The 17,906-nt window shown below is 57.2% G+C and overlaps 1 protein-coding gene across 1 annotated transcript in view; it reads right to left on the reverse strand.

Moving 5' to 3' along the window:
- Positions 1–538: 538 nt before the first annotated feature.
- CFAP46 (cilia and flagella associated protein 46) overlaps positions 539–17,906 on the reverse strand; it is a gene marked incomplete at both ends in the record, with an annotated part of 92,703 nt that continues 75,335 nt past the window's right edge. Inside the window, 15 exons of the mRNA XM_082673264.1 lie at positions 539–663; positions 1,398–1,478; positions 1,577–1,713; positions 2,343–2,424; positions 3,609–3,721; positions 4,237–4,339; positions 4,829–4,864; positions 4,935–4,995; positions 5,097–5,167; positions 11,538–11,699; positions 12,630–12,709; positions 13,487–13,611; positions 13,905–14,035; positions 14,196–14,272; positions 14,760–14,857. Coding sequence (XP_082529390.1) covers positions 539–663; positions 1,398–1,478; positions 1,577–1,713; positions 2,343–2,424; positions 3,609–3,721; positions 4,237–4,339; positions 4,829–4,864; positions 4,935–4,995; positions 5,097–5,167; positions 11,538–11,699; positions 12,630–12,709; positions 13,487–13,611; positions 13,905–14,035; positions 14,196–14,272; positions 14,760–14,857 — 1,482 coding nt within the window. The remainder of the gene's footprint in view (positions 664–1,397; positions 1,479–1,576; positions 1,714–2,342; positions 2,425–3,608; positions 3,722–4,236; positions 4,340–4,828; positions 4,865–4,934; positions 4,996–5,096; positions 5,168–11,537; positions 11,700–12,629; positions 12,710–13,486; positions 13,612–13,904; positions 14,036–14,195; positions 14,273–14,759; positions 14,858–17,906) is intronic.

Genomic DNA, 17,906 nt, shown 5'->3' on the forward strand with positions numbered 1-17,906 from the left:
GGGACGTGAGTCCCCACCCCGTGGAAAGCTCTGGGCAGGGAGGGGAGGCCTGGGGGCTCATTTCACACAGCCACTTCCTCTCTTTGAGTTTTGAGGTGCTGGGCAGTGCTGGCGTGTGCGTCGGCCGGGGGTGCAGAACCAGAGCTGGTCCCTGCTTCCAGGGGCACAGAAACACAGCTCGGAGGTGACGCAGCTGTTTACTAAAGCACTTCAACAGACTCTGCCTCCCAGCGATTCTGGTCTAGCAGCCGAGGCACAAGGGACCCGGGGGCCCAGGCCGCTGTGGGGTGGACCTGGACGCATTCCTCCCCCAACCCGTGCTGTCGAGCCCCCCAAGATGCTCTCCTCCCGCCGACAGGGCCCTGGCTTCACCGTGGAGGGAGAAGCAGGTTGCTGCCCTGTGCAGAACGGGGGCCGGGCGGGGTGGGGGTGGGCTCTGGCAGCGCAGCCTGGGAGGAGGTCACGGGCGGAGGGGCCGGGGACACCAGGGAGGGGGATGGCGGATGGTGGGGACGGGCTGTGGGGAGGCGCGGCCCCATCACACGATGGCCTGGTGTGGCAGCCCGTAGAGGACCAGGTTGAGGGTGACGGGGAGCCGCTCCGAGCTCTGCGGCTGCGGCCGGAAGAGCACCAGCCTGTCCTCCCAGGTCTGCAGAGCCTCATCTGTGGGGAGAGCAGGCGGGCTTGTGAAACGCGGGGCTCACGGGGACAGGATGCCTGCGGCCCAACCAAGGCTCACGGCGCATGCGGGGAGCACAGCAGAGGTGAGGGTGCTGCTGGCCCTGCCGCTGGTCGCAGCCCGGACGGGGACGCCGGGCGCGGAGGCAGCAGCCAGAGGCCAGCGCTCGCCCACCCCTCACACCTTCACTCGCTCATCTGCGCACTCGCTCCACGAGCTTTTGTTGTTCGGCAACTACCTCCCGGGCACCCGTGGACCATGTGAGTTTTGAATTTGAAGCCCCTTTCGCCTTGTATATTTGAAAATTTCATGATTTAAATGACCCTGGGATGAACCTTTCTTAGTTACGGTAGACTCTCCAATCAACGTATTGCTAAAGCTCAGACTCCCTCGCGCTGCATTTAAGGTTTTTACACCAGAATCCGCGTGTAAGGCCGCTGCCACACATGGACTTCAGGGCTCCATTTGCCTTGAAGGAGGAGTGGGTGGGCTCCCCGCCTCCCAGAGAACACACCAGGGCTTTTGGATTTGTGGGACTTGAGCTGTTTTGAAGATGAAGACGTGCCAGTGACCCATGTGTGTTTCCGTAAAGACATTCGAAGCCAGATCTCACTGTAGGCAGTGGCCTGTAGGAGGCTGTGCAGAAACGGGAGAAGTGGGGGACCCCTGACCCTGCAGCCCGAGGGACGAGCAAGGAGGGAGGGCCGTTTCTAATCACCGTGGTGGACAGTTTCACCGGTTCCCCTCTTCTGAAGGAGGCGGGTCGTTCTCCCGATCGGCTTGCCAGCTGTCAACAGATCTGGAGAAGAAGCAGCCCTTCAGAGGGACCGTTAACAGCCCACAGGCTTCCGGGAGCCCCGCGGGGCTGCAGGACGGGCGGCTGCCGGCACGACTCACTTTCCCACAGGATGCTGGCCCGCGTCGCGTTGTCCCGCAGGACCGTCGGCCACTGGTTCGCCACGATGCTCCTGACCCCCACCAGACTCAGGAGGACGGCCGTCTCGACGGGCCCCTCCAAGGACAGTCGGGGTGCGCTGCAGGGGACCGAGCTCCTGGGGGCCGGGCCAGCACCAAAGGGCCCGGTCCGAGCCCTCCTCCACCCACAGCCCGAAGAGCGCCAAGTGTTGGACCGCGTATTTGGACTGACAGCTCTTAGGGTTCTCGAAAGAACCGAGAATTCCTCCCCCGCCCCCGCCCCCGCCCCCCACACAATTAAATACCATTTAACAAGAAAAGGCATTTCCGAGCCCTGCCAAGTCCCCCTGGGCGCTCCCAGTCATGGGGTGTGGGGCCAGGAGGGGAACCCCGCCAGAGGGTGTCCTCTGCTCCGCCCGCCTGCAGCCCACAGAGGCCCTGGGTGGGGGGGGTGACAGGTGACACGGGGAGCCCTGAAGCCAGGGTGTCCTCCCAGTTGCCAGCCGTCTGCTTCCTGGCCCAAACCCAGCTGCCTGAGGTTCCAGGCAGGCGCCGTCCATCCATCCCCCCGCCCTGGGACTCTGCCAGGCAGGGTCTGGGGGCCGGATCACGGCATCCCAGCTGCCCAGGGGGTGCAAGGACAGTGCCCCAGGCGGACAGCCGTGGCTCATATGCCCCCCCAGGTCCCTCGTCAGCTGCCGGAGGCCAGGCTGCAGGCTTAAGCCCGAGCGGAGGGGACCCCGGGCACCTCTTGTTCTGCGAGGACTCCACGCGGCGCCGCGTGCTCTCGCAGGACCGCGCCAGGTCCAGCAGCACCACCATCTGGCACTCTGTGGTCACAGGAGGGGCGGCTCAGTGGCAGGGCACCCAGGGTGAGGGCGCCGTGCAGGCGGGGGTGTCACCCAGGGCGAGGAGGATAGCGGGAACTCGGCCTGACCCGACCGAGGCTCTGACACCACTCGTCCCCGTCCTGGGTCGCGTGGGCTGCACGGGCAAGCCGGCCGTTATTTGCCTTGGCCGACCCACACCCTTCACGTCCTCCTTGGGTGACCGGGCCGGGCGAGGGAGGGAAGCCCACCCCGGGGCCTGCCACAGCTCTCCCTGCCTCGCAGAGGGGTCTTGGCTCCCAGAGGCCACCCATGAGGCACTCCGGCTTGCCAGGGGCTAGGCGTCGGTGGCCCTGGCCCCGTGTGCCCACTGAAACGGGGCCAGTGTCCAAAACGCAGCTCTTGGATGTGGGTGTGCGGAAAGCCCCACAGATGCTGAGGCCAAGCGTCAGGGGCCGTCCCCAGAGGGGGCAGAGCCTCCAGCTGTGTGAGGACAGGCCTGGCTGGGAACGGCGGGGGCACCCAGCGATGCTGTCACCCCTACAGGCGCCTGGGAGCCTATGATTTCTTCAGTGTCACTCACCGCTCGTCTGAGAAGGTCTAGAATTCAAGTTTCAGAGAAGCCTGTTTCTACCTTCCCCTGGGGTAAGAACGTGCAGACCCCACCCATATCGGCAGGGCCTAGGGAGGAGATGGGGTGACGGGCTGGGTTCAGGTATCCCGACCACGGACAGTGTCCACCTGTGCCACACACCCCAAGGGTAGGGGCCTCTCTGAGGGGTCCCTGAAAAGGCCCCCACTCAACCGTGCACAGTGGCCAGCTACCCAGCAGTCCCCTCAGGAGAAGGTCACCTGAGGGCAGGCCGGACGACACTCACGGGCACCCTGGGGGTGGGCTGGGTGGCGCAGGGGCCAGTGGAACAACTGGCGGGAGGGGCTGCGACCAGCACTTTCCGGAAGCGCCCCCCAGCCTTCCTGCGCTCTGCAGGCCCAGCCCTAGAGGGGTGACCCCCCACGCCTGACCCTGGCCAGGCCCCGCTGTGCCTTCCTAAAGCGCCCCCCCAGCCCGCCATCAGAGCACAGGGGCGCCACCTGATAAGACACAGGGGCGCCCTGCTCTGTCCCCGTGTGGATTCGACTTGTGCCGGCGGGTCTGGCAGAGAGGCGGGCTTTTGGGGGGGTCTCACCTTCCAAGTTCATGGCGGCCAACCTTTCTACCAATATGTGGGACAGGAAGCTCTCCATCCCGTAGAAGAAAAAGCCTCCGCAGCTGCCCAGCAGCTGCTCCCACTCTGCCTGGCTGCCAAGGGAAGGAGAGAGACCCGGGGTGGGTGCCTGCGGGAGCCGCGGGCTAAGGACGCGATCCGGAGCAGACCGTCCCCGCGTTCCGTTCCACACCCTGCCCCCGAGGCGGTTACTCTGAAAAGCCGCAGAGGGTCTTCCGTCCGGCCAAGGAGCCCAGGTCCCTGCCCCAGAGGGCCCCGCCCCTCCTGGGCCCCGCCCCGACAGAGCCCCTCCCCTCCATCGCGCCCCGCCCTCTGGGGCCCCCGCCCCCTCCGCGAGGCCCCGCCTGGAGGGGCCCGGCCCTTGTGCAGGGGCGCACACACGGCGGGGGCCCAGGTCCGCATCCAGGATCTGGGGATCTAGGCGCCTCCATGCACCAGAGGGAAGGGTCTGACAGGACAGAAGTGGGGGTCAGGGCAGGAGGGAGCCTCGGCGGGACGGGGAGGGGGGAAGGGGCCGCATGCGGAGCGCCCCTCGGGCTGGCGCACCCCAGCCACCGCAGGACGGCGTCCCAGGAACCCAGATGCCAACCTGGGAAACTGCTTCTTCCCCAGATGCCCCGCCCATCTCGCAGTGAACGTGTCTCGGTATCTTTCCAAAATTTCCCGGGTCACGGAGACAGGAGTCAGCATTTCTGCAGCCAGAATCGGATGGTGAGAAAACTTAGGCGCACCGCGCGTGTGGGCACGGGCGGTCCCGGTGCCCTTGGCGGCTCTTGGCGTGGCAGGGCGGCCTGGGCCTTGGGCCCTCACAGACGGGGGCCCCGGGGGAGTGGAAATCTTAGTACTCCTTCCCTCCTTTGTGGAGAGCTGAAAACACCAGCTCAGCAAAAGAGGAGCTGAGGAATCCTGTCCCCGAGCCGCAGAGGCAGCCCTCAGCCACAGCCGCAGGCCCGGAGTGGGGCACGGCGCCGCCTCGGGCCCAGGTCACACAGCTGTCGCCCTGACTGGCCGCAGACGGTGAGGGCGGGGTCTCGGAGCACACCAGTGTCCCCCTCCCGCCCACCGTCAGTGTAGCAGGAGGTGACGGAGGGCCGGGTGGCAGCAGAGGCCGAGGCACCCGGTCCACGATGCTCCGAGTGCTGTGGGCGGCGTATGGCTTGTGCGTGGGCGGGAGGGCTCACCTGGGCCTCGGGCCTCCTCGTGGGGGTCCACAACGACTGGGCCTTGGTTAAGGAGAAACAGGACCACACGCTCGCTGTCTGGGGCAGAAGCAGCAGCAAAGGATACATCTGAAGTTGTCCGCGTCGACCGCGATGCAGTCGGGGGGGATGATCCGGGACACGACGCGCTGCAAAGACAGGCAGGCGTCCTTGGGGATGCGTCCTGGGGGCACGGCCGGACCTCGGGCCCCGCCCGGCTCTCCGCCTCAGCGGGGCCTCGACCACCTACCTTTGCTCCCTTCTTTGCTGTGCCTCTCTTTCTGTGATCTTTACCTCTGCTCTCCTTTTTCACATTCCCTTCTGTTGAGACAATAACAAGAAGTGGTGATGTCCTGGAACTAGACAGAGGCCGTGGTACACGACGTTCGAATGCTTAAATGGTTAATTTTATATTACGTGAATCTCACCTCAATGAAAACAACAAGAAGTGGTGTGAACAGTTGATTTCCATTTTTGTGAGGTTGAAATGGCAGTAATCTCTCAAAGGTAAAGGCTCACAGGGTTGGGAAAGGCCGGGCCAGGGGACCTCAAGAAAGGGACGGCCGCCAGAGCTTCCCGGGCCCATGCGGCTGCCCGTCACACACCACGCTGGGCACCTGCCGGTGCACCTGCTGAGCTGGCCCAGTCGCAGAGGGCTGGGCCCTGCTGGCCCCTCTCCCTCTTGCAGGAGTATTTACGCCTGCCCCCGCTGTGCTCCCATTCTGGTGAAGGTAACCGAAATAATGCCAGTTTCCTTCATTCCCGTCTGGCCGCCTCAGAGATGTAAGCGCTGATGTGGGCCTCTCTGCCGTGTCCCAGCCTTATGGGGGCACCGCTGGGAAGCAGCTTGCCCTAGATTTGGATGGCTTTCTCCACCAGGATGAGAAGAACTCCTGGTTTGCTAAGAATTTCTATTACGGATGCATGCTTTTTTTTTTTTTTTTTGCGGTATGCGGGCCTCTCACTGTTGTGGCCTCTACCGTTGCGGAGCACAGGCTCCGGACGCGCAGGTTCAGCGGCCATGGCTCACGGGCCCAGCCGCTCCGCGGCATGTGGGATCTTCCCGGACCGGGGCACGAACCCGCGTCCCCTGCATCAGCAGGCGGACTCTCAACCACTGCGCCACCAGGGAAGACCCGAATGCATGCATTTTATCAAATGCTTTTTTTCCTGCATCATCTTGGATGTTTATAAGTTCGATTTCCCTTTAATCTGTTCCTCTGTGATACCTGTAAGTTTTTAAGGTCAGACTGGGTGATGAAATGTTACATGTTTCTTTCTTTCTTTGCTACTCCTGAGAAGTTTGGGTGTCAGGGTCTGGACTGGCCAGCAGAAGGATGGCTTTTTTTTTCTTCTACCTGGGGAGACATGTATAGACTGACATGAACGGTTTCTTGAAATTTTGGTAGAATTCAACAGAAAAATGGTAAAAGCAATATTTTTTGTGGGGAAATGTAAATGTATTGATCGTCCTTTCTTCGCTATGAGGCCGCTGGGTTTTCTTTCCTTCTTGAGTCTCCGAGTATTTTTGAATATATTGTCCAAAAGTTGTTCATAATATTCTCTTATTCTCTTAAATCTCTGATGCTCTTTAGAGCTGGTGTCTCTTGTATTTCTCATATTGTTTATTTATGTCTTGTCTGTTTTTTTCTGGATCATTCTCACCCAAATGTGTCTATTTTATGAGGTCATTTTTTCCCAAATAACTAATTTTTGTCTTTGCTTCCTATTTTGTTTTGGGGTCTGTTCGTGATCCTTTAAGCATTTAAAGCTAAAGGATCCTTCTAGATTCTGCTGTGGTAACATCCAGCCATCTTTGGCATTTCTATCATTGTTTCTTCTGAGTCCCGGGAGTTTTTACAAGTCAGTGTTTTAAAATTTCCAGATGTATGGGAGTTTAAAAAATCCGTCTTTTGGGAACTGGTTTCTAACCTAACCACATGTGGCCTCAGCCAGTTTCTGTGATTGTTTCACGTGCACCTGAAAAGAATGGGAGTCTCTAAGTTGTAGACGCAGGGCCCACGTGTCCGTTAAGCCAAGTCTGTTAAGTGCGTTGCCGCAATTCTCGCTGTTTGCGCTCTTTCTGCTTGTCTGACCTTTCAGTCGTGGGGGCGTGCGGGAATCTCCCATCGCGGGAGTGGCCACCAGCCTCGCCCCCGGTGCTTGTTACTTGCTGCTTCCCGTTTCGAGGCTCTTTGATCCTCCCACGAACTTCACCGCTATCACTGTGTGATGACCCTGCGGACGCCCGCGGCGGTGAAGTCGGCTCCGGCGGACAGTGCGACGGAGGCCCTTTTGGGGGCTCGCCGCCCGGCTCCTCTTTCCGCTCTTCTGCTTTCTGGCTTTTGTGCCCCCTTTCTGTTCAGGAGAGTCTCACGTGACCGGAATCCTGTCTATGTGCTCTTGTTTACGGTGTCTTTAGTCGGCAGGTGTGCTGCACTCACTGGTTTGGTTCCTGATCTAATGGATGGGCCACAGCACCTTTTCACCCGTGGGTTCTCCGTCCTCCCTGCTCCGTGTGTGCGTCTCCACCACTGGCTCTTTGTAACTCGACTGAGGGGTTGGTTCACTTGTTTTTCTTATTCATTTTCCCTCTTTACTGGTTTGGAATTTATACACCAGTTATGCTCTTTCGTGATTATCCTTAAAGGTTTGCCATGAATATTTAACACTCAAAGGGCATTCCTCCAGCCTGAAGGGTTCAAGGCTCTGAGAACACTTCACTCTGGGACCTGCAGAATCCTTTTTATCCCCACTCCGTAATGCATTGAAAAGACTTCACTCACATTTATGCAGTATTTTTGTTACTTTATGGTGAGAGTTTGTATTAGGGTCTAGTTGCTGCTGTAACAAATTACCACAAATGTTGGGACTTAAAACAACACCAATTTATTACCTTACAGTCTGGAGGCAGGAGTCGAAAGGGGTCCCACTGGATTAAAGTCCAGGTGCGAGGGAGGCTGTTTCCCTTGGGAGGCTCCGGAGGAGAATTGGCTCCCTTGCCTTTTCCAGCCTCCAGAGGCGCCACGAGCCCCTTCCGCTACCTCCGCACCCTCCTGCCTCCCTCTTTTCAGAACCCTGGCGATGACACTGGGCCACCCAGACAATCAGGACAGTCTCCCCATCTCAGGACCCTTCACTGAATCACATCTGCAAAGGCCCTTTTGTCACATCAGGACACCTCCTCTTGGGCCCGGGGTCAGGGCGTGGGCACCTTTAGGGCCGCTATTCTGCTAACCCCACCAGGGGGTGGTCTGCTCTTCCAGACAGCGCTGGCGGCGCAGAGCGGTGGGGACAGGCAGGCCCTTTCAGTGAATGGGGCGTGCACAGCGGGGGACTCACGTGGGAAAGAGAGACCTGCCCCTTATCTCACACTGTGTGCAAAACCGATTTCGGATGGAAGGTACGTGAAGACGTGAAGGACAAAAAGAGAGACCCATTTAGAAGACATCACAGAACCTTCATGATCTTCAGGTAAGAAAATATTCTTTATAAAAAGACTCCAAAAGCACCAGCTGTTAAGAGAAGATGGATACATTGGACTATATTCAAATATTTTGTTCACCAAGAGGTACCACGCAAAGGAGTGAAAAGACCAGCTGCAGACTGGGAGGACATCTGTAGTTCATAAAATGATCAGAAAATTTATACAAACCTAAAGAACAAAAGGCAGATAACCCAAGAGAAAAACTGGCCAAAGACTAGAACAGATTTTCACAAGTGAGGACATCAAACGGCCCATAAAATGTGGAAGGGCTGGGCTCGCCAGCAGCAGGGGCTGCAGATAGGCGGGGCTTGAGCCCGAGGCCCCGCCCGCAGCTCCTGGTGAGCCCAGCACCGTGGCCTCTTGGGGGCGCAAGACCTGTTCTCTCTCCCGTCCTTTGTATCTGGCCCATGAGCGTCCTTTTATTTACGCTGATTTCCTTAAAGAAGCATGTTTGGGACCTTGCGTTTCCATTCCCAAAGGTGATCTTTACCTTTTAACTGGGATGTTTTGACCTTGTGCGGAGACTGTGATTACTGATGTGGTTGGGTGGAAACACACCATCTTGCTGTTTGTTTTCTATTTGTCCTGTCTCTTCTTTGTTCCATGTCCCTTCTTTTTTCTGCCTTTTTCTGATTAATCATATTTTTTTTTATGATTCCATTTCGACTTCCTCGTTGTGTACTAGCTCTACCTCTTTGTTTCTGTTTTCAGTGGCTGTGCTGGTCCAGTAGCCCGAGCCTCCATTCTCCACCCCCCACCAGCCTTTGCTGCCCCACAAGTTACATTTAGATAATGCTGTAGAACCCCACGACACGTTGCTATTATTTTTCACTCCAAGCTGTCAAAATCTTTTTTTTTTTAATTAATTAATTTATTTTTGGCTGTGTTGGGTCTTCATTTGTGTGCGAGGGCTTTCTCCAGTTGCGGCGAGTGGGGGCCACTCTTCATCGCGGTGCGCGGGCCTCTCACTGTCTCGGCCTCTCGTTGTGGAGCACAGGCTCCAGATGCACAGGCTCAGTAGTTGTGGCTCACGGGCCCTGTTGCTCCACAGCATGTGGGATCCTCCCAGACCAGAGCTCGAACCCGTGTCCCCTGATCGGCAGGCAGACTCTCAACCACTGTGCCACCAGGGAAGCCCCTGTCAAAATCTTTTAAAGAGATTTTAAATTAAGAAAAAAGCTTTAAATACTGACCCGCCTAATTCCAGTCTCTGGTGTTTCTTTCTCTGCAGATGCAGGTTCCCATCCCTTTTTCTCCTGCCTGGAGAACACTCTGAAGCATTTCTTGTGGGGTAGGCAGGCCTGCTGGGGAAGAATTCTTTCAGCTCACCTATTTCTGAAAAAGTATTTCACCATTGTTTTTGAGAGTTATTTTCAAAAATATCTGCATTGATAGATATTTTCTTTAATAATTTAAAGCCGTTCCTCACGGCTTGCATTGTTTCAGCCGAGAAGTCTGCTAACTCTCTTGTATTTGTTTCTGGATATATAATGTGTCTCTTTTCTTGGCTGCCTGGAAAATACTCTGTCGCTGGATTTAATCACCCTGACTACAATGGTCCCTGGTATGGTTTTATGTCTTGTTGGGGATTCACTGAACTTCTTGGGTCTGCAGGATTACAGTTTCCATCAAAATTGGGAGAAGTTGGCCATTATTAACTCAAATGCTCCCCCGGCAAAGACTCCAGTTACAGGCAGGTCCGGCCACTTCACTTTGTCCAGCAGCGCACTGGTGCTCTGTCTCTGTTTCTGTTTTTGTTTTTTTTCAGTTTTTTCCTGCTGTTACTTCTTCAGGCTCACTAGTCTCTTCTCCTGTCGTGTCAAGTTGCATGAATGCTGCCCAGGGCATGTCCCTCCTCAGCAGAAGTTCAGTTCTGGTCCGTTTTACATCTTCCGTGTCTTTGCTTACCGCCTCCTGGAACACCTGGATTATAGTTCCAGGAACTGTCACCTGGGTCACCTCTGGTTCGCTTTCGATTGGCTTTTCTCTCAACCACGGGTCTTTGCATGCCAGGTGGTTTTTGATCGGACGTCAGACATTTTGAATTTCCCTTGTTGGGTCCTGGATTTTTAAAAACACTCTACCCATCTTGAGCTTTATTTCGAGATGCGGTTAAGTTACCTGGAAATAGTTTGATCCCTTGAGGCCTGTACCTGCTAGCTGTGAACTGTAAGGTGTCCCATTCTGGCTGTAGTCTCCACACACGCTTGCACTGACCGGCTCTCAGCAGAAGACTGAGGGGGACGCTCTGCAGGTCTCTCCTCCCAGGACCGCCTTGGGTGCCCAGCCCCTCGTCTCCTCGCCTCGGGGAGACCGCCAGGCTCTGCCTGGCCCCCCACCCCCGCACCATGTGCTTCAGCCTGTGGACTCTCTCCAGGCAGAAAGCTGGGGCTCACCTGCTTGTTTCTCTCTCTTGGGGATTGCTGTCCCCCACTGCCTGTTCTCCAATATCTGAAAACCGCTGTTTCAGATATTTTTCAAATTATTTATTGATTTATTTTTTGATGTGGACCATTTTTAACGTATTTATTGAATTTGTTACAATTCCACATTAGCTCCCCGACCAGGGATCGAACCTGCACTCCCTGCATTGGAAGGTGAAGCCTTAACCACTGGACTGCCAAGGAAGTCCCTGTTTCATGTATTTTTGTCTGAGTTTTTGTTGTTCCAGCTGGAGGGGCAAATTTGGTCCCTGTCACCTCATCTTGGATGAAAACAAAAGTCCAATCTATCTACTTTTAATGTAATTTGATATTTATCGTAGTGCAACATACATGCAGAAAACTGCACACAGCACCAGTGTACATCCTGGAGAATTTTCACACCCCAGGCACATCCAAGTCACAGAACATGATCATGCCTGAGTCCCCAGCCACCCCCAGGCCAAGCCAGGTCCCCCTTGTCCTCTCCCTCATTGCCTCTCATCATCTGATTGATGACTAACTGTGTAGTTGGTTGGTTAGCACCAGTCCCCTCCTTTGAAACAGAAGTATGTGAGGCCAAGAACAAAGTTAAATTTCCTGTTCAGGGCACGTTTGGCACCTAACAGAGCACCGGCTCATAGCAGGTGTTCTCTGAATGAACCAGGGCCTCGAGAAGTATGGTAACATCTGATAACTATTTTTTGACAAGAGTTACATTCTCTTATCGTGAAAGTCACTTAAATATTTGCATTTTAAAGTCAAGTATCAGTGTAGCTCTTACCTGTCTCCTTTCTATGCAGGCGGTTCCACAGCATCTGGAGAGAAAACTCTCGTGACACGGAGGAGACCATCCCTTCATCGAACACAGAGAGACCTTCTAACGGCAGCTCCAGAAGGTGCCTGTCAGCGATCAGGATGACGTTGTCTGCGACCTCGGGCTGCACTGTGGGTGGGAACGCCAGCGGCTACCAAGGCAGCGGCAGACACCTGAGGGCCAGGCTCTGCCCCTCGCCACTGAGGCCGTCTGGCTGCTGCGCAGCCCCCGCCTGGCAAGAGACGCGGAAAGGATCTGAGCCGGGCACAACTCGCAGGCACGCCAGCGCCGTCTTGGGGGTACACGCTGGTTTTGACGGTGCGGCCGGGTCACAGCCAGGACCTGGACAGAGGCCAGGCCATGGGGACGTCGGGTCCCCTGAGGTTCTGAGGGCCGCCCAGGCTCCGCGGCCTCACCAGGGAGCCCCTTCAAGGGACGAACATCTGCACGAACCCCCCTCCCCGAGGGCCGTCCAGGCAGGGGCCACGGCCTCTGGGGACAGCTCCGTTCGAGGAAGGGTAGTGGCGCTCCCCTGACACCGCGGCTTCTCCAGCCGTCGGGAAACCGGTGCAAAGGCTGAGGCCACCACACATGTCAGTGGAATTGATGTGTTTGCAAAGTCAAGTTACTTAAAGTCTAGCGGGTTTTCATCTGGGAACGTTTAGGGCAGAAGCTCCGTCACACAAGTGGTCACTGGGCTCCCGGCAGCTGCACACCTCGGCGCGGCCTGGGACCTCGGGCACCGGGTGGCTCAGCCACGGGGCAGGTGGCGGGGAGCAAACAAGAGCACTTCATCTTCCACGTAGGAAAGTAGCAGACTGCTGACCTGGGAGGCCCGTCTGCCCTCCTGCCGTCTGACGTGCTCAGGAGGGTGACGGCGACGTCACCATGGTTTCTGCCCGGGCATCCGGCAGGGCAGGGGCATCTGCGGTCGCGTGGGCAGTGGCGGGGTGGCGCGAACCTTCCGGGAAGGCTGCCCCCGGCGGCCCCGCTGCAGCCACAGAGAGCGCAGCTCTGCCGGCCTCCATCCCACAGACACGGACCTGGGGCCCCACTCACCCTGCGGCAGGGACTCTTCCCTCTCCTTGTCTTTGCCCTTGTATTTTCCCAAATCCGCAACAACTGTGGGAATCAGTGCTCTGAAAGGCAAAGGCAGAGATTCAGTTTTAAAAACTCCATGAAAATCACTGAGAACAGGGACAGCATCTCCTCAGGCTGTTCCCACCAGGGCAGTGAGGGCCACAAGACTCTCCCGGCCCGCTGTTGGGGACCGGTCTCCTGAGATGCGGGCAGGGACAACAGGCAGGATGTGAACACACAGGATTCAGGATGCTCTGGCCTGCTGGCCAATCAGGGAAGTTCACCTGCCCGACCCCTACCTTCTCTCCCACCAAACACAGACCCAAGGGGCCAGGTACTTCACCGTGCTCTCCCCTCCTTCTCACACCCAGGCCAGCGGCTCAGAGGGCGGCAGGGGCCCGTACGGCGGGGACGCCCCCAGAAAAGGTTTCAAGCAGGGCCAGACTTCCTTCCGACGGCAGGCGGACAGAGCCCGGGCTTCTGTTCTCAAAGAGCCTGTGCATGTCTCCCGTTTAATCGAACGGTCCGATTCAGCGCAGAGAGAATCCCACCAAGCCTACGGCGCTGTGGCCTCAGAGATGCAAGTTTCCACGAAGGAAACAGCTCTGACTTTCCCACGCCCACAGCCAGTCACTCAGCTGGCCCTGGGACTCAGGGAGTGCTTGCAGGCCGCGCCCCGCAGCCCTGGGTGTCCCTGTACCTGTGCACACCTGGGTGCACCTGTGGGGACAGAGAGACGACACGACCCTGTACCTCGAGGGCTCGGGCAATCCAGACGGCGCCTGCTCTCCGCACCCTGTCCCTGAGCTCCTCAGGAATCAGCCCTCGATGGGTACCTGGCTTCCGGGGGGCAGCTGAGCAGCGGGAACAGTGGCCTCAGATACTCCTCCATGGGCTTCACGACCTCCGCGAGCCTCTGCACAGCGTGTTCTTCCCCTCTCAGGGCTGCGCCCTCTGACTCCTTCTTGCCCCAAAGACAGCCGCAGTCAGAGGCGTCAAAGGGGAAGAGGGGCGAGACCCTGCAGGCGACCCCCCAGGACAGACCCAGCTCAGCAGCCAGCAGTCTCCCACCCCCGACTCCTCTGCCAGCATCGCGGAGGCGTCTGCAACAGACTTGGCTCAAGGATTGGCCCCGTGCCTGGTCGGGGAGCCTGACCCGGCGTCCAGCAGCGCCTGGGGGGTGGTCCTCGCCCAGGCCTCCGCACCCTGCCCTGCGGGGTGGAAGCAGCCCTGGCACCGGGCTCGGGGCCTCACCAAGCCTGGGCTCAGGGCCGTGTCCTCACTGTGTGCCTCAGCCTGGGTGTGCTCCCGGAACTGCTGGGCACTGGCCAACAGGGAGGAGAAGGCGGCTGGGCTCACGGCCACCCGAGTCACCTTGCAGGAGCCTGCAGAGACAGACGCCGCCGCTGTCCCCACACGCGGCTTCGCAGAACGCCCCCCGGGGCTGAGGGGACCGCGGGTGGGAACGGGTGCGCACGCTCGGCCTTGGTGCTGGTGGGCGCACCCCTGCACACACCCCGAGGGTGGTGCTCCGGCAGAACTCACCCTCAACCTGGGGCAGTTTGCCTTTGGCTGCGGGGATGAACTTGGATTTCTCGTAGGCAGCACCATACAGATGGGTCCTGTTGGCAGGACGTAGGGTGGGGTCAAAGCCCGGCTCCGGGGATCCCAGAGGAGCCCCGACGACGAGGCCGACTCTGTGCCACATACCCACCCTGCTGGGAACAGGAGCCTCCTCCCTGCGGTGCCTCAGCCAAGTCAGACACAGGGTTAAAACCGGCCCCTGGGGGGTCTGTGTGCGGTGCTGCCAGAGGCTGGGACACCAGCTTCTCCCCAGACCAGTGGGTTCTGCGCCACTTGAGCAGTGAACTTCAGACCAGGGCCACGTGCTGGCGGGAGGTGGCACCGTGCCCTCTCCCCTCCCCGGGTCGTACGGGCCAGCCTGGCCATCGTGGCAGAGGGACGGTCGCCCCCCGCCGCCCCCCTCAGCGGGCAGCCCCCGCCGGCCTGTCTGTCCCTCGGCTTGGCAGCCCCGTGCTGTGTCCACAGGGACCTTAGCGGGCAGAAGCCTGGGTAGCAAGCCCGAGAACAGGAGAGAGAAGGCCTCACCTGTCCCGTGAGTGGTGCAGAAAGAGGATCCGAAAAGTGGGAGGGATTTCACTCAAGAAGTTAAAGTGCTGTTCGGTGACCCAGAGATTCTGCCAAGCCTGCGGGGGGCAGTCAGGAGTCAGCGCCGGGCGGCGGCTGCGGGGCCGGGCGCCGCCACAAGGGGGCAGCAGACGCACGCGGACTTCACCGCTGCCCTGGACACTGGCTCCGCCGGTACCGCCAGAGCCCGACCCGCCGCCGCACACCCGCAAAGGCACCGAGCCCAAAGGCGCACGGAAAAGCCCCGGCACGTCCTGCAGCACAGCTGCCGCCCTCTCCCCTCCCCGCGGTCCCAGCGCCCCCCGCGCAGACACCGGCAGGGCACGCGCAGGACCCGCGCTCCCGGCCCGCAGGCCGCGGGGGGCGGGGGCGGCCGGCGGTTCAGCCTGCCCGGACCCGGGTCCCCCTTCTCTGCGGGGAAGGGTCCGCAGCGGGGGCCACACAGCACCCCGCGGGCCGCCTCCCCGAAGAGCAGCGGTCGCTCAGAAGCCCATTCCCCACTTTCGGATGAAATGAGCTTCAGCTTTGCCCAAAGCCGACCAGCGTCGGCACTCAAGCCCACGGAGGTGCGGAGGGGCTTCTGGGACGCTTGCCCCGGCGGCCAGCGGACACACGGAAGCCGTGGGAACGGCGCTCGGGAGGCTGCGGGCTGCTCACAGGGGCCACGGCCTCGCTCCAGGGGAGGCGCCGGCAGGCTTCCGCAGCTCGGGCGGCCCGCTGTGCGAGGCCCGGGCCCTCCGCGCTGGCGCACGTGGCGGCTGACCCTGCTGCCCTTTGCTGCCTGCAGAGTGTCCCATCGGTGAGGGCACCGCTTCTCGTCCCTTCTGTGGCCACTGGGCACCTGGGTGGGCTCCCTTTTTGGGCCACAAATGCTGCTGTGACGTCTGTTCTTTGGGGACCACCGGCCGCAGGGGAGTTGCTGGGGGACGTCGCTTCCAAAGGGGCCACCGGGCCCCACCCCCGCCAGGGCCCCGCCTGCTGTCCCGCCCTTGGGGCTTTGCACCTGTTCCCTTTCGGCCCTTCTGGTGGGTGTCTAGCAGTACCTGAATGGGGCTTTAATGTTTCCATCTTCCTGATGACCAGTGAACTTGCGCGTCATTTACAGAGTTTACTGGCCACTTGGGTATCTTTTGTGAAATTCCAGTCTTGTGATTGTTTTCTGTGGGACAGTCAGTCTTTCTCCTGCCGAGAGGGGACACCTCCTGTCTACACACAGGACACCAGCCCCTGGCCCCCCGCGTGTGTTGTATCTCCTCTGGGGCTTGCCTTTTGACTCCTGGGCTATGGTTTTGATGAACACAAGTTCTTACTGTCAGTGCAGTACAACTGATCATTCCCCCTTTGATGGTTAGCACCTCTGTCTCCTGCGTAGTAAGTCTTCCCTACTCCGAAGCCATGAAGAGGTCCCCTTAAAGCTTATTCTGAAAGCTCTGCTGTGTTACCTTCTCAGGTAGAGCTGCCCTTCGTGCAGGGCTGCACCATCCGCTCTTCTGCCCTAAGTGTCGCGCTTTTCATCTGTCAGGTGTGGGTGGTGGGTCTGTTTCTGGGCGTTTTCTTGTCCCATCGGTCATCTTCTCCATTTGTGTGCCAATGCCACGCTGTCTTACCTTCTATAGTTTTCAATACGTCTTGGTATCTTGTGTAGTAAGCTGGCGTTTCCTTACAAACATCTTAGTATGGAGGCTTCCCCCACAAATACAGCTGCCTCTGGGCTTACTTAGTTCTGCTTGAATTTTCCTTAGGATAGGTTTGCAGTTTTCAGGGTAGAAGTCATGTGTATCTTTTGTTAGATTTCCCTTAGGTATTTGATTGTTTTTGATGTTACTGAAAACGGTATTATTCGGACATTGTCATTGCTTGTTTGTAACTGGCATGTAGAGATACAAGTCATGTTTACAGCCTTCAGCAGTGACCTGCCAAATCTGCATGTTAAATCTGTTATCGAGAGACTATGATTTTCAAGGCCCACAATCATGCTGATTGTGAATAATCAGTTTTACTTCTTCCTTCTCAGTGCTTCTGCCCTTTATTCGTTTTTCGAGTCTAATTGTTCCATTGAATAGAAGCAGTGATAGCTTTCTTGTGTCATTCTGACTCAAGGAGAAAATTTTTCAAAATTTTAGTATATAGTATGATGTGGGGATTTTTTTGCAGTACGCTGGCCTCTCGCTGCTGTGGCCTCTCCCGTTGCAGAGCACAGGCTCCAGATGCACAGGCTTAGCGGCCATGGCTCACGGGCCCAGCCACTCCGCGGCATGTGGGATCTTCCCAGACCGGGGCACGAACCCACGTCCCCTGCATCGGCAGGCAGACTCTCAACCGCTGCGCCACCAGGGAAGTCCTGTAGTATGATGTTTGATATGGAGTTTTAAAGACATTCTTTATCAAATTAAGAAAATTATCTTCTATCTTGATATTTTGAAATCACAGACTGGTGCTGAATTTTGACAAATGTTTTTTTTGCGTCTATCAAGATGATCTTATGATTTTCTCCTTTTCCTCCTGTTAATACGGTGAATTATGTTGAATGATTTAAAAGTATTAAACCACATGGAACACAGCCACTTGATCCTCATGTATTATCCCTTTTATAATCGCTGGATTTTACTTGCTAATACTTTGTGTCCACGTTGATGAGAGAGATTTTCCTTCCATGTAACGTCCTTGCTAGGTTTCTAGTATCGAGGCTCACTGGGCCTCTTTAAAGACAGTTAGGAAGTATTCCTTTTATTCCTATCCTCTGGAAGTGTTTTGAAGGATTACTTTTTCCTTCAATGTCTGGAAGAATTTATTGGCGAAGCCAGTTGGGTCTGGGATTTTCTTTGTGGGAATGTTTTTAATAAAAGCTGCCATTTCTTGCAGCGATATTATCCAGATTTTCCATTCTGTCCGCTTTGGTAGGTAATATTTTGGGGGGAATTTGTCCATTTCATCCAAATTGTCAAATTTATTAGAGTAAGGTTATAAAAAATAGTCTCTTACTAGCTTCTTGATGTCTGAAGGATCTCGTGATGTCTTTTTATTACCGATACCGAAATTTTTGTTTTCTTTCTCTTTTTTCTTTATCGGGTCTTTCTAAGTGTTTATCAATTTTATTAGTCTTCTCTT

The sequence above is a fragment of the Grampus griseus genome (assembly GCF_964374135.1).
Source record: "Grampus griseus genome assembly, chromosome: 16".
Classification (NCBI taxonomy): Eukaryota; Metazoa; Chordata; class Mammalia; order Artiodactyla; family Delphinidae; genus Grampus; species Grampus griseus.